The 27,413-nt window shown below is 38.3% G+C and overlaps 2 protein-coding genes across 2 annotated transcripts; one reads left to right on the forward strand and one right to left on the reverse strand.

The window, feature by feature from the left end:
• Window positions 1-1,167: 1,167 nt before the first annotated feature.
• Window positions 1,168-25,513, reverse strand: LOC102776805 (complement C4-B-like). The gene is made up of 41 exons (XM_006801435.3): window positions 25,400-25,513; window positions 24,909-25,098; window positions 24,637-24,808; window positions 24,457-24,527; window positions 24,246-24,334; window positions 24,088-24,170; window positions 23,904-23,991; window positions 23,023-23,140; window positions 22,776-22,917; window positions 22,551-22,663; window positions 22,312-22,464; window positions 22,061-22,228; window positions 21,775-21,966; window positions 21,157-21,303; window positions 20,937-21,060; window positions 15,385-15,456; window positions 15,083-15,295; window positions 14,851-14,962; window positions 11,206-11,276; window positions 10,975-11,114; window positions 10,652-10,867; window positions 10,509-10,560; window positions 10,334-10,423; window positions 10,045-10,251; window positions 9,072-9,147; window positions 8,754-8,931; window positions 7,074-7,169; window positions 6,394-6,556; window positions 6,069-6,250; window positions 5,779-5,937; window positions 5,625-5,684; window positions 5,461-5,551; window positions 5,217-5,385; window positions 4,979-5,063; window positions 3,372-3,446; window positions 3,195-3,297; window positions 3,005-3,094; window positions 2,138-2,236; window positions 1,930-2,013; window positions 1,718-1,850; window positions 1,168-1,644 (listed from the first exon to the last, which is right to left on the reverse strand). Exons 1-41 carry the CDS (start codon window positions 25,462-25,464, stop codon window positions 1,506-1,508), a joined length of 5,070 nt encoding a protein of 1,689 aa, XP_006801498.2. The 5' UTR covers window positions 25,465-25,513; the 3' UTR covers window positions 1,168-1,505.
• On the forward strand, window positions 15,541-16,768 carry LOC148100516 (uncharacterized). Its single transcript, XM_087848139.1, has one exon. The coding sequence runs from the start codon at window positions 15,763-15,765 to the stop codon at window positions 16,723-16,725; it is 963 nt and encodes a 320-aa protein (XP_087704265.1). The 5' UTR covers window positions 15,541-15,762; the 3' UTR covers window positions 16,726-16,768.
• Window positions 25,514-27,413: the final 1,900 nt, after the last annotated feature.

The raw sequence follows: 27,413 nt of genomic DNA on the forward strand, positions 1-27,413 counted from the left end.
TTGGCCTTTGGAAAAAAAAATGGTTGTAGACGTGCCATCTACACCTATGGCAAATGCACACCTGAGAAAATACACCTGATTATATGAGCACACTTCAAATTTCCCCCAGAGCTGTTCCCAGATGTTGCTCAAGCACATTTCGTGGGCCAGAGCAGGTCAGATTGTACTTGGAATGGAAAATGTGTATTTACAGTAAATCCCTTTGGGCAATACACAAATCTACCAAAAAAAAAACCACTTTATTTTTCAACTGCACCTCAATCAGTTGTTGTTGTGAGAATAACTTATTGCGTTGCGTAAATCAAGTGTTCTTTGGTTTACGTCATTATACGAAAACTCATGTGGAAACTGTTCGGTCATGACAAGCCACTGATTACATGACGAGAAAAAAACACCATCTTTTTAAAATGTGTTGTTGGCAGCTCACAGCACACCAAAGCAATCTTGAGATGAAAATATGCGATGCTGAAGTCAGACTATTTATTTAACTTTTATTGGTTCAGATTTAATGAAATGTCTAATGGTGAAGCTGAAACAGTGCGCACATTGATCTGGTTGTGATTGAAGTTATGGTCAGTGCGCTGTGTTGCTTACATTGGACCTGGACTCAGAGATTAGAATAATATAAGCACATAAGCCTTTGCTTGTTCTCAGCCACTTCACCCGTGCACCCCGGCACCTCTGGTTTTCTCCCCGCCCCTCTGCATTACCTGCAAGTTGTATAACTGCACAGAGTACCTCATGTTGCATTTGTGTAATATGACCACATTTTAGGGACTACATATCAAATTTAATGTTTGTGAAGAGATGATTGAACCATATCTTGTCAGTGTGCAAATCCATGAGCAGCAATGGACTCGTGCACTAAAAGCCACCCCCTCCTCCCCTTTTTTCCTCAACCTGCAGATGTTACATAGTGAGGGGGTGACTGGAATTACACTGAGTACAGAGACCCCTCTCAGAGCCTTTGCTTCAGTAAAAAGAAGAAAAAACCCATAAAAACAAATATATTCAACAGAAACCTAAATCAAACCACACTGAATCACACTACTGGGAAAAAATATGAAAGTGCAAACATACATGTTTGGGCCCACTGTGTTTCTTTTTACCCAGTTGCTTCTGTTTCATTTTAAGTTATAAAATGAATATTATGCAAACAATGACATATTCTCTATAGCACGAAGATGTTTTTATTTTACATGAAACACAGACCGTTGTTTTGCATATGAAAGATTACATTACAAAGTGATGGAGTCACACTCAGTATGTCTACCAATGTCTTACTGTACTTACTATATATGTTTCAAGGTTTTATCATTTTGAGTTATAGGTAGCTAGGTAGATGCAGAGCATACATGTATAGCTATGTACTGTGATGCGGTAGTAGAATAAGCCAAAAAGTATAAGAAAAACAACAAAAGCTCTAAGCACTCATGCTAATCATGTATCTGATGGGAAAGTCATTTAATCAAGCTCCATTAAAATGACAGTGAAAGCAGTTTGTTTCACTGTCTGCAGCCATCTATCATGTACTCTTGTACAAAGTCATTAAAATGCCTACAAAGAAGTCTATTAGCACTTTTACTACATTCTTCTGAAGGCTTTTTTTCAACCCACGTGTTTGATTCCAGCAGATACTGCATCCTATAAAAAGAAGAAAACAGTGAAGAGAGAATCGTTCTCTGAAATCTTTTGTTAATATCACTGATATACTTACATTCCACTTGTATCTTTTGTGGTGCCATCTTTGCCCATGATGAGATACTGTTTCCCCATGTCTAGTTTTCCTTTGCAGTGAACCCTCTTAGCAAAGACTCGGACAGAGTTCTTACTCACCGACACATCGTTATCTAGTAGAAGGATTATAATTATTATATTTAAAGAAAGTCTTCAAATAAACATAATGAAAGGCAACAATAGTTCACTTACTCGATTTGAGAACCTCAATTATAAGAGTGGTGTACAACTCAAAGTTACTCTTCACAGAAATACTGGAGACCTCAACGATGTATGCTGGAATACAAAACAAATAAAGAAATAATGCCGTGATTAACACCCAGAAAAATGCTAACAAGCTAACTAGCAAACAGTAAATATTTGATGCTTTTCACGTAAATGTCTTGTTTAGAATACTGACCGTAATCTACGATAGGGAAGGAGCAAGCATGTCGGACACGGTTAATCTTCCAAATTTTTTGTCTTGGATCAAATGTTTTTTGTAGGGTATGGCAGGGTCCTATAAAAAGATTTTTAAAAAGTCAAGACACTTATATTTTTTTGATTGTTTTTTTTTTTTTTTTTTTTTTTACACAAAATTACATAAAATTAAAAACAGACATGTTTCTGTTATGGAAGTCCCAGCATGGACTCAGGATCACTTTTCTGTGAATACAGCTATTGGCTTCATCAAAGTCATATATTAGCACATCTCGAAAGGCATCCTCAATTCTGAAAGGTCTGTATGCATTGCAGAGCAACATATGCTGCCATCCAGGCAATATATATCAGGGAAGGTCTTGCATATTTCAGCAAGACAATGTAAAACCATACAAAGCATCAAGTTAAGAAACATGATATTTTAGAAACGAGCCTGGGTGCTCAACTAGTCTGCCTGTAGTCCAGACCTCTGCCCAAGTGAAAACATTTGGTGCTTGACGAAATGTAAAATATGACAAAGAAGACCCACAGGTGTCGAGCATCTCGAATCCTGTATCAAACAAGAATTGGACAACATTCATCTCCCAAATGTCCAGCGCTATTTCAGACATACAGACATTTACAGACTTTTGTTTTTTGAGATGCGTTGCTGCCTTTCAATTAAAAATGGGCTATTTTTTTTAAAACATTTTAAGCAGTTTAAACATTTAATATCTTTTCAGTTTTATTTTGAATAAAATATGACTTTATGAAATCTGAAAATCACTGCATTCAGTTTTGATTTTGATTTTAGACGGCTGTTTTAGATGTGGGGGTGTCATTGTAGTGTACTAAATTTTTTTTGTACTTTCTGCGCATTCGCATACATCCTCTGAACACAGTTTGGATACCATCTTGCTTCTTTGTGGTGCAGAGTAGAACACAGTACACTTTCTGTCTGTAGGAAAAACACATAGTACTATTTATGAAGTCCTATTCAGTAAAAGAGATCACATATGTGTTTGTATAAAGAGAGAAAGAAAGAACGACAGTCTTACCTGGTTCATAATAATCATAGAATGTGGCTGGAGCAGGCTGTAGAAGCCCAACTGGTACCAGTTGTTTAGCTTCAAACCTAATACATTCCTCATCCTCTTTCACCTTCACAGAGATAAAAAAGTAAATCTAACATTTGACATGTACATTTATTTTCCATAACCTGAATTCATCCATACCTCGTTGAAGTAAATCAGAAGTCTTCCAAAATACGTCTCATAATGGTCAATGTAATGTTCAGGTGAATCTTTTAACTGAGGGGAAAAAATTAAACAATTTTGCATTTTAGCAGAAAAAAATAATCTTCTGAAGTTTCAGTGTGAGTACAGGTCATTCCAGTTTCACATGTAACTTTTATTATAATATTTTTGATGTGCTCTTTGAAACCACAAAATATTTTTTTCTTGAGTTAAATGAGATTTCTGTATGTTAAATATAGCTAACTTAAAATAACTTCACACATAGATAAAGAAAAGATCTAAAGACTAAATACATTTTTTTCATAAGTTTTTTTTTTTTAATAGATATAACTCTTTAACAGAGAAAACTAAAGGCTTGTATTTGTTTACTGTAAATTTGCAAAAATGTCTTATTAAGGTTATCAATTGTGTTTTTAAACTAGGCACAAAAAGTAAGATCATTTGTGTTTGGTCAGTTTTTTCTTTGTTGTAACAATACTTCTTGACAAGAAATCTTATACTGCTGGAAAGCCTGTGTTTTACCCTTAAATGGCGCCACATTTGTAAGCAAAATATATATGTATAGTTCTGTGTAAATAATCATTCTGTACATACAATAATTTTTAATCCTACAACTGTTTATAACTTGCATAGTTCACATTTCTGTATAACTGTATATCTCAGATTTCTGTATAGTTTTTTATATTTATATCCTGTTCATAGCCTGTACATACTTATAGTTATAGAATATTCATAACATACTTCATACCGTGTACATTATAACATACCATAATAGACCCATTTCTGTAATATACTTACATATCTATATTATTGCTAATATATATTGTAATATATCTATATCATGGCTAAAGCACTTCTGGATGGATGCAAACTGCATTTCGTTGCCCTGTACCTGTGCATGTGCAATGACAATAAAGTTGAATTCTATTCTAAAATGCCTTTCTGGGTTAAGCATCACAGTTGAGTATGTGGGTTGCTCTGCCAATGCCAAACAGCTTATTCTCCTGTTGACTCCTGTTTGGTGTTGTTTATTGGATTGAGTGATTGAAGTGTGAAGCAACAAGACATGTTTGCATCTTAATTCATTTGTTTCACAAATATGGGCTTCAGCAGCATGTGGAAGAACCATACACAGCTATAAAAGCCTGGCACCTTGTCCTCATGTTGGTCAGCAGCCCGGTTACACACTGCTGTGGAATGATTTCATGTTCTCACGCTGAAAACAGCAGCTGATAACCACCTTTTGTGTAACCACTAAGTCTGATTACTTATGTTAGTTTCCTGAGTATGATGAACTTACTTGGAAGTAGTATAATGCAGTTTATACAGGATCGAACCTTCCATATAGGCTTCTTGTCTTATTTTATGTTTATTTTTTACATTTCTGTAATTTCTAATTATCAGAATGACACCCCAGCACTTGTCACAGTGCAACTCTGACAAATATTGACTCAAAGAATGTTAAAATGAAGCACACCACATGCAATTCCCCTTCAGCGTAAATAATTACATTGGCATCGAGATTTGTACATGTCTAGAAAATCTTCTCTTACTTTGTAATGGGAGTAATGGTGAAGAATACTAACCTTATCCAGGTCCTCCGTTTTAGCCTCAAATCCACTCAATAATGTAATATCGGCAATGGCCATTCCTGTAAGATTCCTCTTCTTACTATGACCATGAAGACAAAAAACAAAAGGACATTGAGAAAGACATTGATCAGGAAATGTTTTTTTTTGTTTGTTTTTTGAACTGCACAGCTCATACTCTGAATTCATATTCATGAAAAGTAAATATGAATTTACTGGATCTCATTTAACTAACCTGACACAGACAGTGTAGGTAACAGCCTCATTTGAACTGAAGTTATTATCAATCTCTCTCCTGTATCGGGTGTGAGCATCAGACCCCTCAATGGCTGTTCGTCCCAGGTCTTCCTGGTCTTGTTTCTCGTCATCATAGTCATAGTATTCATAATTTTCTAATATCGGAGCTAGATAGACAAAGATTAATGTAAGTGTGTGCCTTTTATCAGTAGTTGTGATTTGTTAGCATTTACAAATCTTACCAGTGTACTTCACTTTCCCCTCCACTCTGACACTGATAGACACCTGGTCACAATCATCCTTGGGTTCCAATAAATGGTAAGCCTTAACAATCTACAAGGGACATTTAGAGTCAATTATAGATCTGATTGATAATATATAAAACAAAGATGTGAATCCAACATACTTTAAGCTTAATTTCTCCTTTTCCAGTCAGATGCACGGTGATGTTGTTCCCTGTAAATTTCTAGGACAATGGAAAAAAATAAAATAAAATAAAATAAAATTAGAATGAGGTTTAATATCATATAGATATGTCTGAGCGCATTGCTTTATGATACCTTCAGGCTGGTCTCTACTTTTTCCTTCTTATTTTCTAGTTGAAGTGTTACAATTTCATTCCTTCCAGCAGATGTGAAATCTGCTTTCAGTTTTGGTTCTGGACTGGGAGGCTTTTTTAACTCGTACTCTGCGAGGGCTTCCAGGGCCATGAGGGTATCCTGGGAATGGTAAGAATTCTTATTAATATAATGGTTGACATGTCTTCCCTGACAGTGAATAAATGGTGTTAAACAACAGATGAAACAGGAGTTCCACACAAAGATGGATTCTCCAGCTCTAGCCTAATCACCTGTGTTGACTTGAAGCCTCCATAATAGTTTTCTCTGGAGTTTAACCAACAGGCTGCTCTCTCTGCCCAGTTTATATGCCCAAGCTGAACAGCAGTTAGAAGGACATAGGCTGTCGTCTCTATTGTGATAGCATCCAGCTTTGGGTTGTCATTAACTGCCCAAAAATAACAGTCATTCGTTCCTAATAATAAAAAAATACAGAATAATTATACAAAAATTAGACATTATATGATAATATAGGAAGAGGCAGCACATATAATTTGGTCATAGTAATAGGTTATTGTATGTATAGTGCCAACATTCATTTGCTTGTACTGGACATGCCTTTAATAGCCGCTGCTTCCACTTTTTTCCATATATGTGAATGATCTGTTGTATTTGGCATGCACACTGAGAGGCAATAGGCTGTAATGGCGACAGCATAGGGATGCTGCAGCTCCTCTACGAGTGACTGGAGATATGATGTTGAAGAGGAAATACTTGGTCTCTGGAAGAGAATAACATAAAGGTGGTGAATTATTTTTTGCTCATATTTGTTGTGAATTATGGGCTAACTGTGGCAAATAAAAATTAACAATTCTCAATGTAGCATCAATTATTTTGTGTCCCTGAACCTGATGAATGTCCTGTTTTTATCTAAATAGCAACAGTAATGCTAACATATAGAACGTTTTTCACAGGACTCCCTGCAGGTGAAACACTAAGTACATCCTGACGCCTTTCATAGGAATTAGGAAGGTAAGTAGCAACCTAGTGCTTCTAATTAAATGCACCGGAATAACTGATCATTTGTGAGCGTGCTCACCACTACAAAAGCAGGAAATTTGCCATATGCTTTGGTTATTTTTCTCTTTTGTGTAATATTCCATCAGAGTTTATCATTTAAACGCTGTTAAACTGCAGTCTGGACTCAGATACCAGACTGACTACAATTACCCACTTGTAGTCAAAATTACTCAAAACTAGTAAAAACAGTACAGTTGGTTTTTAATATCACCACTCACCACTTTATTTTGCATATCAGGCTGGAGAAATTTGACGGACCGGTACAGTGCAAGAGTTATGAAAGCAGTCACTGATGCATCTTGGTCTTTGCCTATCTAGATTAAACACACAGATACAAAGTTGCACTCAGATCACTGTATTTTGGTTTGTTGTATTCAGATCTAAATGGGAGACAAATTAAAGGAAAAGAATGAACATTATAAAATGCAGTGCATTGGTCCATCACATGCTGCCAGAACAGCTTTAATGTAACTTGGCATTGACTCGACCAGTGTCTGGAGCTCTGATAGTAAAATAGTATGTCCTTCTTCCAAAAATATTCCCTTCTTTTTGTGTTTTAGTTAGATTTAAAGATGATGACTATGATGACTATTTCAAAGAAACCGCTGCCATCAGGATGGAAATGGGCCAACCAAGGCTTTATGACTTTTCCTTTAATTTGTCATCTGTTTATACCCCTAATGTTCTAATTAGGGGTGCAACGATATACAAAATTTACAGTTCGGTTTGATACTTTGGTGTCACGGTTTGATATTTTTTCGATACAAAAAAATGTTCATGCTTTTTTAATTTGTCATTTATTAAAATTATAAATATATATTTTAACTCAAAAGTACAGTTTTTAAATTTAATGTTGCTGAAACAACAAAGTAATAAAAAAATAAATCTATCTGATCGAGAAATCACTCATCTTTGGAAAAGAGAGTTTATTACAGAGAAATGGCTCTTTCCAAAATAACAGCTATACTATACGCTTCTTCTGGGCTATATTCTCAGCAGCATATTAAACATATCAGGTCCCCATAAGGAGAATCATGTGCTAACGGCTGTCTAAATGACTCGGGTAAAGTTTGTAGCATGCGTGCTTGTTGTTTTTGTCTGCTTCCACTTGTCTTTGCACTAGGATGTTGTCGGAGTAAATGTGCAGTCATATTCATTGTGTTCCCACTAATGCGGTCAGTGTTAATCTGAAATGACGTTAACGCCACAACACGGCAAATCTCCGTTAACAAGCTACCGCGGATCACCCTGTGCGTGGGGCTGGACGGCGTCAACACATTAACGAGCCAGTAGTTCCCACCCATGTAATTGAGCATTGCGTGGCACATCCGACATACTGTTTTACTTTTGTCCATGATGGGCTTACCTTCAGGGTCATACTTCACATGAAGACTCTGTTTTATTTTATTTATTTTCTTTTTTGTTTTATCTGAGCACATACGTGTGTATTTACATATATATTCGTATTTGTAAATGCAAGTATGTGTACTTGTGTACATATTGTTTTTTTCTGTATATGTCTGAAATAAAGATACAATAATAATAATAAAAAAAAGACCAAAATAGTTCCAAAGGCCAGATCTGAATGAGGGTGGGGGAGGTTCAATTTGCCATGTTGCAACAAGCTTAGCTTCTGTCTTGCTAGCTTGCGCTGTGCTCAGTGGATCTGCGCTCGACAGTGCAGCCTAGGCGGAGTAGTCGAACGCAAATCCACTGAGCTCTCAACACAGACAGCATCGTCAGAAGAAAAGTTGATAAAATAAATAAAAATGTTTGTATTGTTCGATACATATGCGTACCGAACCGAAAGCACTGTATCGAACGGTTCAATATCGATACGAGTATCGTTGCACCCCTAGTTCTAATATGCACAATACATTTATTTTGCGAGAATTTACCAGGGTTCCTTTGTGTAACACAGGATTTGGGTCACTGAATGACCCATCATTGTTCTGGACTGAGAGCAAGTAACTGACTGATCTTCTGATGTCTTCTCCTAATCTGACGCTCTTCCGTTCTTCATTAGTCTGACGCTGAGTCACAAATGAAAACATTTTTACTATAAGAGCAGTCACCCTGAGAACATGAAAAAACAAAGTGAAAAGGTTGATTCATTATTATTCATAATGGAGATTTTAAAATATAAATATAAAGGGAGATTCAAATGACTACTTTATATCCAAAACTAAAGAAGAGTTATATAAACCCATACTCACCAATTACTCGATGGCACATAACTCAATGTACCATAGGCTCCATCATGCCTTCTATAGCTTGTGATGTGTTTACTGCCTAGCAAAAAAAGTACACGGTGCTTATAAAAGTGTCAGTTCATTACTATATATATATACATATACATATATATATATATAAATACATATCACGAAGGCGAAATACAAGCTTAGTGATGATTTGTGACACAAAACTGACTTTTCCCCTAATTAAAACACGGAAAGTTATTCCATAAAAAAATGATGATGATTTTTTTTACAATAACATTAACATATTTAATAAGATTATGTATGTATTTTTATGTATTTTTTTTTTTACCTTTATTCTATTGATTTTTACCACAGTCAAAAATTGTAATCTTTTTTGTTTGCATAATTTTTTTCAACATATTTGAGCCCTGATAGCTTCTGAACTACAGGAGGAGGAGCCACATGAAATCTTTTAAGCTAAAAACACATTCAAGCTCCATTTTTGGTTTATTATGCACCCAATCCAAAAATAATAATCTAAAAAGTCCTGTATTTGTTCATTAGGATTTGTTCTTCAATTACTATTGAGCAAAACTTTACCAATTTAATGATGCTGAGTACAGGAAAAAAGCACTCACATCCTTAATGTTTTACTTGCTTTCTGATAAGTCACTAGAGAAAACTTTTTTTAAAAAAGTGCATGCTGTGTATACTTGATGGTGTTGTATTACCATGTAGGACAGGAGACTAGTTAAATTGAGCTACAGTATATTTCAAGAGCCTGTAACTCAGCTCTAACATCATTAAACTAAGGTGAACTTCATGCTAAAATATTTGTTCAAGAAATGCTTCGGAGAGGTCAAATGGTAACTTTTTTAAGATCCGAATAATTGTATGTGGACTGACCAGTGAATCTATAAATTATAAAACAGTTTTAATTTGTAGCATATTTAGCGCCTAATAAGGATATTTTTTCATGTCTTCCTACCTTGCTCAAGTTTATTAAGAGCATCCTCCCTGCTGCCAGGTGGCAGCTCAAACCACTGCCGACTCAAGTCAAGGTACCGGAAAGCTAAAACTGTAGGTCCCAGTTTTGACATTGTCTGCTCTAAACATCCAGTTGGCAAAACAATCATTTCAGCAACCCTTTCAGTAGAAAGAAGCTTTCTTGCATATGAATCACCAAAGCCATTCCCTGTTGAATGAGAGAAATTAATAATAAGATGTCAGGTATTTATAAAAGTCAACAAATTTTATGTCTGTGTCTCAGTGTCTACCTTCCACTGAAACAAATATATTGGAGCTGGAGTCAGGGACTGTGTCATCTGGTAAGGATCCGTCAATAGTGAATGTCTTTGTGCTTCTTCCTATCATAACAGAGATAAGTATAAAAAGGATAACAATAACTATGACTGACATTAAACTATCCATCAGAAATACTAACCCACTCACCATCTAAGTTATGGACACTGGTTTTTTGATCTCTCTTTTCTAATCCTTCTTTCTACAACATAAGATAGAAGACAACCAGTTTATAGTATGCCTTGTTTTTGGAACTCAGACTGCCATAAAAGTATCTTATACATTTCACTCACCTGCACATTCAAAGTTTTTTCTATTGCATCTATTCCAAAGCTCTTCTTTATATCATAGAGACGTATTTTGATGGGTATTGAACCAGCGACCATGGGCACAGCAGAGAAGGAGACAAACTGAGAGGATTGGGGTTCAAGAGTAATGTTAACATAAGATGATTTCGTGGCTGAACCAGGAGAGCAAAGTCCTTCAGTTTGTTCCATGTGCACTGCCACCTGTGAACATGCAGGTGTCCAAGAAGACAAAAAAAATCTTTACTTATTCCACACAAAGTAGTTACTGTTTCCAGTGACACTCAGCACTGATGTTGAGGTTAATCTACCTGCAGTTCGGAGTCATCATAGTTGTAGATAACAGGTGAAACCGACAGCTGCTCAAATTTTTTCACAAATGAAGGCAGTCTCAGAGACACAAATAACTCCTTAAAGGCTCTGATCTCAAGTGGCTTAGTGACACAGAAACCTGAGTGAAACACAGAATAGAAGTAAGTTGCAGTTAATGAGATCCAGTCAAATATCTGTGATGTGTTTATAAAGCACAGAGTTATGATTACCTGTGGATGGAGATAATGTGACAACCTGAATCTCCCATGTAGTGATGGAATCAGGAAGGAGCAAAGAGTAGCTACAAGTTTTTGATGAAGAGAAATCAAATTAAATCAAATCAATCAGACAAATGACACAGTTTATACTGGGGTTCAAAGATAAGCTGCTTAAGTGAAATAATCACACATTATTCAAGCAACAACAATTAAGATGAGTACATAAACAAAGCAACTGCATGGTGTCATTATGCATCGAACAACTGTATTTGACTGGAAATGGATGTGTATATATATATATATATATATATATCAACACCTACGCCCTGCCTGTGATCAGGTACCCTGCTGGGGTAATAGGCTGGCCAAAGGAGGAGATAGAAGCCACTGACATCAAGACAAGAAAGCTCCTTACCATGCATGCAGGGTTTCACCCCAAGTCCAGCACCCTGAGGCTGTATGCTAAGCGGAAGGAAGGGGGCCGGGGACTGGTGAGTGTCAGCACCACAGTCCAGGATGAGACAACGAACATCCACGAATACATCACGAAGATGGCCCCAACTGACAGCGTACTCAGTGAATACCTCAGGCAGCAGAAACCCAAGAAAGTGGAGGAAGGCGAGGAACCATCATGGAAGGACAGGCCCCTGCACGGTATGTACCACCGGCAGATAGAGGAGGTGGCTGACATCCAGAAATCCTACCAGTGGCTGGACAAAGCTGGACTGAAAGATAGCACAGAGGCACTAATCATGGCAGCACAAGAACAAGCTTTGAGTACAAGAGCCATAGAGGCTGGGGTCTATCACACCAGGCAAGACCCCAGGTGCAGGCTGTGTAAAGATGCCCCTGAGACAATCCAGCACATAACAGCAGGGTGCAAGATGCTAGCAGGCAGGGCATACATGGAACGCCATAACCAAGTGGCCGGCATAGTATACAGAAACATCTGTGCCGAATATGGCCTGGAAGTGCCAAGGTCAAAATGGGAGACGCCCCCAAGGGTGGTGGAGAATGACCGAGCTAAGATCCTGTGGGACTTCCAGATACAGACGGACAAAATGGTGGTGGCTAACCAACTGGACATAGTGGTGGTAGACAAACAGAAGAAGACAGCCGTAGTGATCGATGTAGCAGTAATCGATGACAGCAACATCAGGAAGAAGGAACATGAGAAGCTCGAGAAATACCAAGGGCTCCGAGAAGAACTCGAGAAGATGTGGATGGTGAAGGTGCTGGTGGTCCCCGTGGTAATTGGAGCACTAGGTGCAGTGACTCCCAAGCTAGGCGAGTGGCTCCAGCAGATCCTGGGAACAACAGCGGAGCTCTCTGTCCAGAAGAGCGCAGTCTTAGGAACAGCTAAGATACTGCGCAGGACCCTCAAGCTCCCAGGCCTCTGGTAGAGGATTTTTATATGTGTGTGTGTGTGTGTATTTAATGTGTTAATTGTGATTAATTGATTTGAGAGAGAAAAACGCGTAAAAACGCACTTTGCATTCAAAGCAGAGAGGATATGCATATGTCGATGCACGATTTCCTGGTATAGCGATTACACTGATGCACATCAGAGCTACAAAGAATCAGAAGAAAGCACATTGCTAGGACTGATTGGAGGCAGATTTCATTTCAAAAGACTACCCGACAGAAGTCTTGTTAAAAGCATGGTTTTGTGCACAAAGGAGTTTGCATACCATTTGAAGCACTTCAACTTTATGGTACCATTTAAATGCAAAACACAGAAACTGTGGGAGCTGTTAGCGCTAGCAATTCAGTACCAACAAAAGGTGTCGGCAGCCCAAACTTGATGAAATGACTAGCTTCAGGACAAAAACTTCTCTCGCAAAATGGATTGCTCTGGTATTCACGCCACATACTAAAAGTAGCACTTTATTTTTAAGTCTGCCCAATTTTGGCCAGGGACATTATTTTTGTTTCTCTGTTTTGAATTGAAATGCAGTTTAAATGCCCCCCCCCCCCGCCCGAAATTAAAAGAGCTTGAGTTTACAATGTTCATGTCCATGTCTATTATTTGATTCTGTTGACCACTAAAACCCTTTTAAATTAAAAAAAAACAAACACATCTCTGCTTTGGGGCAAATTTTCTTTTGCGATTAAATGTGAGATTAGTTGAGATTAATTAATTACAAAACTGCTAATCAATTAGATTATTTTTCTTTATAGAGTCCCACCCCTAATATATATTTCTATTCCCCACTCGGCCCTGCGGGCAGTCTATCCTTCAAGCTCGGGTCCTCTAACCAGAGGCCTGGGAGCTTGAGGGTCCTGCGCATTATCTTAGCTGTTCCTAGGACTGTGCTTTTCTGGACAGAGATCTCCGCTGTTGTTCCTGGGATCTGCTAGAGCCACTCGTCTAGTTTGGGAGTCACCGCACCTAGTGCTCCGATTACCACTGGGACCACTGTTACCCGATGAAGGCTCTTAGACTCCTGTTGATCTTGTATAGCTCCGATAGTTGGCTAACCTCCCTCCCTACTACCTTGATCTTAGCCTCTTGCCTCCTTCTCCATGAAGGGTACTGCCCCTTGTGGCTGTAGCCAAGCATCTCACTGATCACTGCTGCCGTGGTGTAGATCATCTTGTTAGTCTCGGTAATGGTGGCTGAAGGTATTGTCCACAGTGCTGCATTAACATCATCTAACAGACCTTCTGAGGGTACTTCACGTAACTTGGTAACCGGATACGGGGGATCCAGGTTTCAAGCTTGGCCATGATCCTATCTTTCAGGTCACTTCCTCTCGCACTCAACGATCCTTCTTCTATCACACTTGGTGCTTGGTACCCAATCTCGGATGGGGTTGATCATATCACCCTCCTGACCTGGCATTCTGGCTCCCCCTTGCCTTAGCATTTGTGTTGTACCTCGTCAATCTCTAGCTGTGAGAGCCGTCCCTTCTTTCGAATGTGTGAACACTGAGCTTCTAGTTGTTTCGCCGTCATTGTGGATGTTGGGTATCGAAGATTCCATAGGTCCCTCATCCTATTCATGTAACCCCTTCCACGAGGGTTACTTGCGTAGTAGCATTCCAACAATGCCCTATTTTCGTCTCTTGCCCACCGATGCCTTCTTGTTCCAGTAGCCCACTTCTCGTCAGGGTGCCCTGGTTCCTCAACACCTGACACGGACCTTGTTGATCCGGGCAACATCCAAGCCGGCATGCCTTCATATTTATCTGTCTCGCTCATGTCTGCGGTAGGCTTGCTTAGCGTGGGAGGTCTAGCCCAGGGGTGGGCAATCTCAGTCCACGAGGGCCGGTGTCCCTGCAGGTTTTAGATCTCACCTTGGGTCAACACACCTGAATCACATGATTAGTTCGTTACAAGGCCTCTGGAGAACTTCAGGACATGTTGAGGAGCTAATTTAGCCATTTAAATCAGCTGTGTTGGTTCGAGGACACATCTAAAACCTGCAGGGACACCCGCCCTCGTGGACTGAGATTGCCCACCCCTGGTCTAGCCTTAGGACCCTTACTGGATACAGACACCCCAGGCGGGAATCGAACATGCAATCCTTCGCTCCAAAGGCATGTAGTCTACATATATATATATATATATATATATATATATATATATATATATATATATATATATATATATATATATATATATATATATTACAGGTACATTAAAAATGCTTACGTTTTTTTGTTGGAGACGTCAAATTCCACAAAACCAAAGCTTGGAGGAAAATATCTTCGGATATACTGAGAGGTTTCTGAGAAGAACTCCTCTATATCAGCAACGGATGCAGCTAAAAGCCACAAAAAGTCAAAGTCAGTCAAAGTGAGACTTTGATAATTAAGCTACAGCTATTAAATGCTACTCAAGATGATTTTTAAAGTGTCAGCATAAAGTGTCAGTTTCATCTCACTCCTGCCAAATCCTTTTTGGAGTTCTTCCTGGATCTTTTTTTGTCTTAGACGCTCCGCTTCAAGGCAGCACTTTAAAAACACTTCAGCACAAGTTGGATTTTTTTTCACTAGAAGGACACGATCAGCTCTTTCCCGACATGTTCGTTCCATCGGGATTCGAGAAAATCCATAAACACAACAGTTTTGCAGCTCTTTCTCTGTGTAGTTCAATTCTAAAGAAAATAAAAGACACATTTAGCATGTTCTTGCAAAAAATATTTTATACCATCAGACCAAAGTTTTAATACTAGAATCTTCTTACTCAAGGCCATCATTTCGGGTTGAAGGTCCGCTGACCGTCTTTGTCGTGTTAATGAAGAATTACAACCAAAATCTAGTAGTAGGAGAGAAGCAGGAAAGCAACAGAAAAATGATCAGAATGGAATAAAAAAAAAATGTAATACGTATTTACGTGAATAGGAAGGTTAACAACAAACCTCCAAAACAACTGAATGTGAAACTGCAGAACAGATTTGCTCCACTATCAAAGGACCCTGGATCTATATCGGACAACCATCCATCTAAAAGTAGCGAAGTAAGGTCTGAAAATCTATTGAAAAGTAAAAGGCCACAGGGAAAGCTAAAGGCTAGGCCTGAAACTCTGATTGTGGGTGACTCTGCCGTAAAGGATGTACAAAGGATGTGCGGTAAGAACACTAAAGTCCTCTGCTTTCCTAAGGATATGGTCAACAACCTGAAGGAGAGAATTCTTCAAATTGCAGATGAATATCCAACTGTGATGAACATTGTTCTGCATACAGGGTCAAACGATGTGTCCAAACAACAGTCGGAGGTTCTGAAGCGGGACTTTACTGGATTATTAAATACTGTAAACTCTCTGAATGCAGCTGTATTCATCAGTGGACCTGTACCGCCCGTCAGAAGAGGAGACGAGAGATTCAGCAGGTTGTTTACACTGAATAAATGGCTCATATCAGCATGTACCGACCACTCAGTGCATTTTATCAACAACTTTAATATTTTTTGGGAACGCAGGCATCTGTTTAAAGCAAATGGATTGAATTTTAACAAGTCGGGGGTGAAACTGTTCACCTCCAACTTGTTTTATTCCATACGTCATCCATCTGTGCTTGGTGCCAAGGCTAAGATAAACGAGGAGTTATCTCATAAAGAAGAACAAACAGTACTCCAAGAACAGACAAAGCCCAGCAGAAACCTTGAGGAGGAGCTCCATCTGCCCCCACCCGGGAAGAGCCTCAGAAAGGAGAGACATCTGAGGCAAGAAGAGGGGTCCCTATTTGCCTCCAACTCTCTCAACAACACCAACGACCAGGACCAGGGACCACGATCTTCCCCAGTCCCCCAAACCCCTGACAGGCCATCACCCTCCTCCCCCTCCCTTTCTCCCTCCTCCCCACACCTGAAATTCACTGAGGAGATGATGGAGCGGGTCAATGCTGGGCTCAGATCTACCCCCCGGCCCAATCCCTTTTTGTCCCCCATAAACCCCCCACCAGAGCAGCCAAAGGTTCGCCATCGAGCCCCACCCTCAACAGAGCAATCGAAGTCACATTGCCCAGCCTCGCCCCCCTTAGTTCCTCCTTACCACCTTCATGCCCTGTCTCCGCAGTCTGAAGTGTGATGTGTGGAGGGTCCGGGCTGCGAGGATTATGGCAGTGGTGACTTTTCCCAGGAGAAGCTGGGACCCAGTTTACTAGAAGGTTTTAAAATTTCTGTACTTTTAGGTGACAGAAGGAGACATGTGGCCTGGTCAAAACACAGAGAGCTGCACTCCAAAAGATCTTTAAATATAGTAAACATACCTTGTGTGCCACAGACTGCTCCCAAACACGAGGGGACAAGTAATGCCTCTAAAACACTTAAGCTGGCTTCATTAAATGTTAGCTGGGAAAACATTTTTAATTAATGATTTAATCACTGAGCACAGCCTTGATTTTATGTTTTTAACTGAAACTTGGTTGGACCAAAGTAACAGTGGAGCTGTTCTCATCGAGACGACCCCTCCTAACTACAGTTTTATCAGTGAGGCCAGGGTGAGCAGGAGAGGAGGAGGGGTTGCTGTCTTATTTAATGAATCATTTCAATGTAAGCAGCTATCTCCTGGAAGTTTTCAGTCTTTTGAATATGTGGCTTTAGAGCTGAAGGCCCCATCCAAAGTTGTGTTTCTTAATGTTTACAGGCCTCCCAAATACTGCACAGACTTTTTTAATGATCTCAGTGAACTGCTGTCTGTGATCTGTGTTGATTTCGACTGTGTAATTATTGTTGGGGATTTTAACATCCATGTGGACAACCCTCAGGACAAAGGGACTAAAGACCTGAGTAACACTCTGGGCAACTTTGGGCTGACTCAGCATGTAACAGAGCCCACACATAACAGAGGACACACTCTTGACCTACTAATCTCCAAGGGCCTGAGCATTTCAAAGGTTACTGTGTCTGATGTGGGCCTGTCTGATCATTACTGTGTTTTCTTTGAAAGTAAAATCTCAGCCCACACAAATATATCAACAGCAGTGATCACAAAACGGTGTATAACTGAATACAGTAGTGAGATATTTAACCAGGTCTTCCCATTAACACCTGACCTGTCCAGAGGTTCAGTCAATGAGCTCGTCAATAGCTTCAATGCTAAAATGTTAAATGTAATGGACACTATTGCTCCCATTAAGGTGAAGGTTATCTCTGGAAGGAAAAAGTCTCCATGGAGAAACTCCACACTAGTGAAAAATGAAAAAAGAGAGTGTAGGAAAGCTGAGCGCAGATGGAGAAAAACAAACCTCCAGGTTCATTATGACATCTATAAAGAGAAACTTCACAATTATAATTTACAACTGAGGAGTGCAAGGAGGTCCTACTTCTCTGACATCATCACCAAAAACAGTCATAATGCTCGGGTCTTATTTTCTACAGTTGACAGGCTAACAAACCCTCCTGTGTCAGTGGCAGCTGAACTTCATTCGACCATGGCCTGCAATGACTTTGCCAAATTCTTCACAGAAAAAATCCAAAAGATTAGACAAGCAATTGGTACATCAACAGCAGATCCAGAATATGTACTGTGTCCACCGAAAAACTGTTTAAACACCATGAAACAGTTTCACCCGATTAACAGCAAAGACCTGGAGGACATCTTAGGTCAACTGAACTCCTCCTCTTGCTGTTTAGATGTCCTGCCAACAAGTGTTTTCAAAAAGGTCTCAAAGACTTTAGAGTCAGACCTGTTACAGATCGTCAATTTCTCTTTATTATCAGGTGTGTTTCCAGAATCACTAAAAACTGCTGTAATAAAACCTATACTAAAAAAGGACAATCTTGACAAGACACAAATGAACAACTACAGGCCGATCTCAAATCTTCCATTTTTAAGTAAGATCATTGAAAAAGCAGTTTCTCAACAGCTCAATTACTTCTTAAAACAGAATAACTGCTATGATGCCTTCCAGTCAGGTTTTAGACAGAACCACAGCACTGAAACCGCTCTGACCAAAGTGTTTAATGACATATGTCTGAATACAGACAGTGGAAAAATGTCAGTCTTAGTTTTACTGGATCTCAGTGCAGCATTTGATACAGTTGACCACAACATATTACTCAAACGACTGGAGAACTGGACAGGTCTTTCAGGAACTGTACTAAACTGGTTCAAAACATACTTAGAAAACAGGAAATACTTTGTATCAATAGGTAACTTCACATCTGAGCAGACAAGTATCACATGTGAAGTTCCCCAAGGTTCCATCCTGGGACCCCTTCTGTTTAACATTTACATGCTCCCACTGGCACAGATTATAAAGAACAACAAAATAAACTACCATAGCTATGCAGATGACACACAAATATATATCACAATGTCACCAGGAGACCGAGGCCCTGTACAGGCTCTTGATAAATGCATTGAGGAAATTAATGACTGGTTGTGCCACAATTTTCTCCAGCTAAACAAAAACAAAACTGAGGTAATAGTCTTTGGCGCCAAAGAAAAACGATTACAGGTCACCAGAGAACTTCAGTCTATACACCTAAAAACCACAAACCAGGCGAGAAATTTGGGTGTAGTGATGGATGCAGACCTAAACTTAGAAAAACACATCAAGACAATAACAAAATCAGCTTACTATCACCTCAAGAATATATCAAGGATAAAAGATCTGATGTCTCAACAGGACCTGGAAAAACTAGTCCATGCATTCATCTTTAGTAGGCTTGATTACTGTAACAGCATCTTTACAGGTCTACCTAAAAAATCAGTCAGACAACTACAGCTCATTCAGAACTCTGCTGCTCGAGTCCTCACTAAGACCAAAAAAGTGGACCACATCAGTTCAGCTCTGAGGTCTTTACACTGGCTGCCTGTCCGTCAGAGGATAGACTTTAAAGTTCTGATGCTGGTGTATAAAGCTCTGAATGGTTTAGGACCAAAATACATCAGTGACCTCCTGACCCAGTATGAACCTTCCAGATCCCTCAGGTCATCTGGATCCAGTCTTTTATCAGTTCCCAGAGTCAGAACCAGACACGGAGAAGCCGCATTCAGCTTTTATGCTCCTTATATCTGGAACAAACTCCCAGAAAGCCTCCGATCAGCTGAAACACTCAGTTTATTTAAATCCAGGTTGAAGACTCACCTGTTCTCAGCTGCATTTGAATAAAGCACCAAATCCGCACTTAAGCTTAAATTTCAAAACTTACATTTTAACTACTGATTTTATCTACTGTTCTGATTTTATCTGTTTTGATTTTATATACTGTTTTGTTTGTTTGTTTGTTTGTTAATTAGTTAGTTTGTTTGCTTGTTTTAATCAATTTTAAATCATGCTTTTTATTTGTTTTTGTTTCTAATGTCTCTGTAAAGCACTTTGAATCACCTTGTTGTTGAATTGTGCTATACAAATAAACTTGCCTTGCCTTGCCTTATTAGCTGTGGTTGTAGGAAATAATTTGGAAAAGCGAAAGTGCTTCCTCCCACTGTCCAAAGATATGCAGTTAGTGGGGATAGGTTAATTGGAAACTAAATTGCCCATAGATGTGAATGCAGGTATGAATGTGAGTGTGAATGATTGTTTTCATGTGTTAGCCCTGTGATAGACTGGCGACCTGCCCAGGTAGTAGCCTGCCTCTTGCTCTAAGACAGTTGGGAAAGGCTCCAGCAGCCCCCATCCCCCCATGACCCTGAAAAGGATAAGCGGAAGAGAGTGTATGTATGTATGTATGTATGTATGTATGTATGTATGTATGGATGGATGGGAAAGTGTTGTGTTTATGGTTGGATGTCGAGAGGAAATAAGCATGTTTCTTCACATTTTCGTGTGTTAGGGTCCTGACTTCAGTTCAGGAGACGGGAATTGGTGCGAGGAAGATAATGAGGTGGAAATGAAAGGACGGGGCAATTGTGGAGGAAGCAGATAAGTAGGAGTAGAAAGTCATTATGAAAAGGACATGATATAGATATAAAAGTACAAATGTTGAATAGTCATATAAAGTTTGAAAGAGCTTTTTGTGATCTTGATAAAAATTTATAGGCAATAGGCAATACTACGTAAATGGCTAGTCTCGCTATAATCGCATACATAAAATGAAACCAAGTAGAAAGGCCCTGTCCATCTCAGCTACTGTATTCAGGATAATGGGACGACATGGTGGCTTCCACAGAGCTGTGCCCGCTCCTATGTATATTTTATTGGATTATTTCAATAATGTATTAAAAAGTTTCAAGGAGTCATCAATTTGGTGGAAGATATAATTACACACTAATCAATTAAATAACCTCAAAAAATAACCTAATGTTCCTTTAACTAAATGAAGAAAAACTTTTTCTTTTTTTTTTCTTACCCTTTCTCCACAGAAACTGGTCATTAGATACAGCAGCCAAGCCATTGTCTAATAGAACTGATGCTGAGTCAGGTCCTCCACCATAGGAACAACCCAGATCATATGAGTTCATAGTAGAGAATACCTGACAATTGAGAAGAAAAGCTTAGACTTACTACTATGATTACCTATAAATGACAAAAAATACCATAAGTATGAAAGTAGTGTGTAGGACTGTAACCTGTTTGGGTGTGAGTTTATTGTCAGCATTGAGAGCGTAGAAGGCCTTATCCACAGCCAGCAAAGCCACTTTTGCGCTGTTCCCATGTAAATCAAAGTCTATCTTTAACTTTGTGTTAGGTCGACCTTTAAGAGACCCTTGAGGTAACTAAATTAAGACATTTAAGATATATCAGGATCTTTTTTTGTTCAGTCAAGTAAAATTCAAATAGTACTTCTAAAACCAAAATCAAATAATTATATCAATATAAATACATGTAGACAAGAGTAAATCTAATTTATTTAAACATATGCTATGTTCGTACACTTCCATTAGATAAATATTAGTTAAATATTTGTAGATATCAAGGTTTAAGTCAAGGTGTGATTGGACAAAAATGTTGAAGGACTTGTATTATTATTTCCTTTGTGTGTGTGTATGTGTGTGTGTCTCACTAATATTCATAGGACATATTACAGTGTCCTGTAATGTTCTTGTCCAAATACTTATGGAAGTTATAGGTTAACGAACAATAAAAAAGGATCCAAATTAATGAGAATGAACAGACTTAAGCGCACACATTTGAAATAGTTTTGCGTTCTCTCTCGTGCTGCACTTTTATCTGTTCTGTTTACTTACCTTGTCATTTAGCTCACATTCATCCCTGACATCTACCCACACTGAATCAGCTATGACGTGACCGTTAGTGTTGTGATAGTAGCCAATCACACGGAACGATGGAACCATATTATGTGTTATCTGCAGTCGGTGTTTAGCTGATATACCAAGTGGGAGTGAGCCGGTGTTTACTACAATTCCCCGGCTTAAGACCTGAAACGAAGACAATTAAAAAGTGTTTAATCAAGACAAAATGCTGCTCCTTTATGAGAATACACAATATTGCATTTAGTCAGATATTTCTGACCATGTAGTGTATATATCCACTGTGTGGGCTGTTGATGGTGTTGAATGTTATGGTAAGGAATTCATTCACAGAGTAGATCCTGCTGGTTAAAGTCATGTAAAGGTAGCTGTCATGTTGAGAGGAAGCACGTCGTATTATTTTTCTCTCTCGTAATCCATTTGTAGAAACCTGTTGGAGGCAGATGAACAAACAGTTAAAACTGGAATCAAATCTGTTAAACATCACCTTTGAATAAGGTTGGGGATACTAACTTCAACTGTAATATCAGCTTTATCATTAACATTAAAAGTATTGAACAGTGCCCCCTCTTGATCAGTGGTGCCTTCCCAAGGCTCTGATGGTGGTAGATTAATATTTACTGGCACACCAGCTGCTGGAGAGCCATCTGGCAAACGCACGAGCACCTATATGAAAAACAAAGAAAACTGTTATATTAAAGAGCATTACAGTAATTTGTGTAACTATTCCCATGTGTTAGTTTCAGACATACCACCACATCCAGTGGATATCCAGGAATAAAATGAGATCGAGTTCGAGAGAGGTCTATTGTGTATTTGTGGGTGAAGATTCGCAGGTAAACTTCTGCCTCTTGTATTTCACCACCTATTTCACCACATTGTTTACAACAATTAAATACTCTCTAATATCTATGATTTCAAATAAAATAACCAAAAACAAACTCAGATATATTGATGGATGTAAATATCTCCTTTACTTTGTATGTTTGTGACAAACACTCTCAAAAACAATCGATCTCCATTTTCCTGCATCTTAGAGAGGGTTGTTTTCAGCTGGCTCTGAAGTTTTGCATTTGTCTCATTTAACAAAAGAGAAACCTCTGCATTTCCATCTTTGACCTGCAAGAAACAGAGAAGTTTTGATAAAATGAAAAGATAATGACATGCAGTTTGTTACTCATTTTAAAATTAGCCGGATTGTGAATTTTGGATGGATTTCCTCACCGAACCGGTCTGCTCCAGTCCCTTGATAAAAGTCATTTCCTGACCGCCAGAGCCATCTTTTTTTACAAATCCAAACTGACAGTGATAAGCACCTTTAACTTTTTCACCATGTGTGTACCTAAAGAAAACAACTGTTAACTGGAGCAAAGATAGTCTAAAAATGCAATAGTATATTTACACTTGAGACAGTCAATCCAAGCATTAAACGGTCTGACTCAAGCAGTGAATATTTTTTGTTGCTGAATCCAAGTTAATAAAAAGTTTTACTATTTTCCCTGCATAGGAAATAATTATGGACGAGAAAATGCCCAATCTCAAACTCCAAGTTTTCACCTGGTAAGTGATCAGAGGCTGCAAGGACCATCATGTGTCATAATGAGTCATTATGTGACATTAATTTCATTTTCCCCACAAAACAATGTACTGTAGGCATTTTAGGGACATGCTGTTTGATTTGAACGCCTTGTAGAGTAGCTGTGAGGTAACTTTCTAATATTACACCAAACCCTAAAAGCTTAGCTCAGAGTAACTTTTTTTTTCTCAACTAGTGAAACGTGGATCAGGAGGTACTGCGGGTGGTGGAGTCCATCAGAACCCCAAAAACTACATTTAGCATTGGAACAAATCATGCTACAGTAGACTTGCAGATTCCCTTACTTTTTTTGTTTTTCCATTCCATGAGTGTGCTTATTTGAATACTGGCAGCCCTTGGTCAGGTAATGACTTGGTTAAATGGTTAAACTGTTCTATTTGTTAAAAGTCATCCTGCTGATAAGATGTTGACAAAATCACCCCAATGCCAAAGCCTTAGCTTTTAACATTTTCTTGACATGAATTTGCAAAGAAAGAGTTAGTTTAATGGAAGTAAAATGAGCACTTACATTGCTGAGATGGTGAATTGAAGGTCTTTATTGGTCAGCAAAATATATTTCGGATCCATTACGATGTTCGCATCAAAGCTTGGTAAAACTACAGTTAGTAAATAAGTTATGAGAGTCAAAAGATACTTTCTGTGAATTTTAAAAAAAGATCTCAATTGCACGAATCAGTTTATAGTAAACTTACTAAATTTTTGAACTTTGAACTCTCTGAAGGCAGCATTTGCTTCATCACCCTCATAGTGTGCAGTAATCTTCCAAGTACCTGTTCTTTACGAACAACAAAGTACAGTAAGCGTCAAAATTCCTTGACATCTTCACTTTCATTGTAAATTTGTAACCTACTCAGAAACGTCAGGTATGAGGAATGAGTCTTTAAGTACTCCTCCCTTTGCAATCTTCATGATTTTCATTATTCTATTTCCAGCAGCATTCTGTCATAGAGTGACCAAACACAGACCAAGACAAGAAAGAGTGAATATGTTTCAGTCTTTCAAACTTGTATTACCAAAGACATTTATAAAGAAAATATATAATATTAATAATTATAACTCACAATTACTGATATGTGGACAGGTTCCTCATGAGGCCTCATCGTATGGTCAAGAGTGAAGATTCTGTACTTCACTAAAAGAACGATAACATAAAAGGAATATAAAATGTCTTTTTTTTAAAAAAGGTTCACCGTTAGATAAAGTCTGTAGAATTGCTTCTTTTTTTTAAACTTTGTTTTTACCTCTGTCTGCTGGGTTATAAATTGGCTGAGCTGTCTGAATGAAGATGTAGCCCCTGTGTTTTGACACCAGAACCCTTGTTAACTTTGTGTTGGGTGTGAAGGATTGGCTCTCTGCCACGAGCATAACGTAAGAAGGAAATTGAGGCAATCCTAACAAAGAATCCATGTTTAGCTGTAAAGATGTAAATTATAAAGTTAGGGTAAAGTGGGTAGTAACATCTCAGTCCTGTCTTTTATTGTTTGCTTTTTGTTTGAGTGTGAAGTCTGCATACCTTGAGCTCAGCTATTTCAATCTTGTCTTCTTTAGTGCACCTAACCGTTTTCATCTCAGACACAACAGTACTAGAGATCTCATCCTTCAGGTAGAGATTAACAGGTTCGTTAAGGTGGCCCGGTCCCATCTGGACAAACACTTTCTCATTAACGCCCACGTGAAAGACTTTCGGGCCTGAGATGAAGAATCTGCACACAAAAATGAAAGATAGTGAACATTGTATCTTTTATTAATCTGTTTTACATAATCATATTTTTAGATAACTATGCAATCTGCAGTGCTGCATATTTGAGCGTATCTTACATTAAGTCAAGTTGATTATTAGGAAATAAATATGGGAATACTAACATATGATTTTTTTTTCATTTGCAAGGTTATGAAATTGTTTGAAGACAAAAACTTTAGTTAATTCTATATATTTATATATATCAGTTAAAATGAGTAGATATCAGCCATTAAAGCATTACACTTCATTCTTCCTAAATTTACCTGTTTTGCGCTGAACACTCCGCGATCCATATCAGCAGCAGTATCACAAAAATGTGGCACTTCATCGTGCCGCTTTGATTACTTTGCCTGCTTTGACACAGACTTTAGATTAACTGCTGTTTTGTAAGTCACTCACCCCTGTTTCACAATATCTGAATCTCATTAATGCCCTCCCTCTGTTTTTTTCTGCTGCAGATGAACAGACTTATAAAACTTAAAACCAATTACAAAACTTTAAAAAATGCATGCATAAACACTCAAGGCATAATATGATAACAGTTTAATACTGCTAGATATAGCATGTTGCTCGATGCATGCTGTTGTTTAACACACAATGTGTTTTTTTTGTCAATTATTAAAATTATAGATTTGGGTAAATCTATATTTTTTTTTAACTTTGCACATTAGGTTTCAATAGACCACCAGACCAACATTTCTGACAACAAGCTGTTTGATTTTATTAAAGTCCGTTTTACATTGCTACTTGGCTTGCAGCCTGGAAAGTGTTCCTGTTTCACAATGTGTAACCATCTCCTCATTGGTCAGTTGAAGCCAGATTTCCCTCAAGTCATGTGGTTTACAAGAAATCATGTTTGTTTTTTCTGTTTTCCTCCCCCCTCTAGCTACCTTTGAAACTAAATGGCTTACAAATTATTTGAAGAATACAGATTAATTGTTCTCTTTTTCTTTAGCAGTCATAGAGTATTTGTCATCTCTTTGTAATAGTTAAAAAAGCTGTTTATTCCACACTTGCTGGACATGGTGTCATGGTCCTGGGTCGAGCGACCCAGTGTTTGAGTTTTATGTATCTTTTGTATTCATTTGTGGCCTAGTTTAGTTCATCTAGTTTATTTTGAGGTTGCTGTTTAGTCCTTTGTTTCTTTTTTTTTTTTTTTTTTTTTTTTCCTTTGTCCTTTGTTTCTTAGTGTTTATGTCATCTCCTCCTGTACGCAATCTCCCTGGTTCGTGAATCTACCTGTCATGCGTCATGTCTGTTCGGTTATGTTCAGTTCATATCACGTCTAATCTCCATGTTTCCTGTTTTACTTTGGAAGTCTGTGTCTAATGTCAGTGTATGTAGTTTCACTTTTCCTGTCCTGTCATTAGGTTCATGTGTATCAGCTGTTCCCCCTCATGTGTTTCCACTTTCCTTGATCATCCCTTATGTGTATTTAGTCTCTGTGTTTTATTCAGTCTGTGTCGTGTCGTCTGTGTTTCCCACCCTCCATGTCCTCACAACCAGTCTTCGTCATGCTTTTCTGAGTCTTCATAGTTTATCAGTATCCGTTTCCCAGTTTAGTTTAGTTCAGTTTTGTCACGGTATTTCTGCTTTGTTTGAGGCCTGTCTTCAGCCATAATAAAGGCTCGCTTTCAGTTTAAGTTACTCCGGTCTACTCTCTTGTGTTCGCACCTGGGTCCACCACACGCACCATTGCATGGTCTGTCTCCTCAGATCGTGACACATGGTCCTTATGTGTGTATTAATTAGTGAATTGAATAATAAGGTAAATACGAAAAAGAGTAGTTCACTTATATCTCTTTCCAAAATATAGCAAGGCACTTCATGATATTCAAAATTAAACATCATTATGGTAATTAGATTGTTTTAAACTATAAATATAAATCTTTTTTCCAGTTGCTTCTGTTTCCTGCTACTTTGTGTGTGTATTACTGCTCCTTTGGACTAGTACTGTAATACACATGCAATGTCATTTGCTCAATATTAGACGATTTAAATGAAACACAGAACGTTTGCATATAAATAAATGGTTAAAGGTTAAAGGTTAAATCACAACATGACTGAGTCATAAGCTTATACCATTTTGATTCATGGGTAGCTAGTGTTAAGAAAGATGGCATTACCTCTCATTAGATCTGAGAGAGGGTAAAAGGACTTAACATCCAGCCTTTTATGTTAAAAGTGTTACAGGGTGCTAAAACAGAGTTTATCTGTATGTGATTTTGCTAATAGTTAATAGGGTCTCTGTTTAAAAAGTTATAATCTCTAATGCTA

Source organism: Neolamprologus brichardi, chromosome 11 (genome assembly GCF_056152115.1).
Source record: "Neolamprologus brichardi isolate AB-2024 chromosome 11, ASM5615211v1, whole genome shotgun sequence".
Taxonomy (NCBI): domain Eukaryota; kingdom Metazoa; phylum Chordata; class Actinopteri; order Cichliformes; family Cichlidae; genus Neolamprologus; species Neolamprologus brichardi.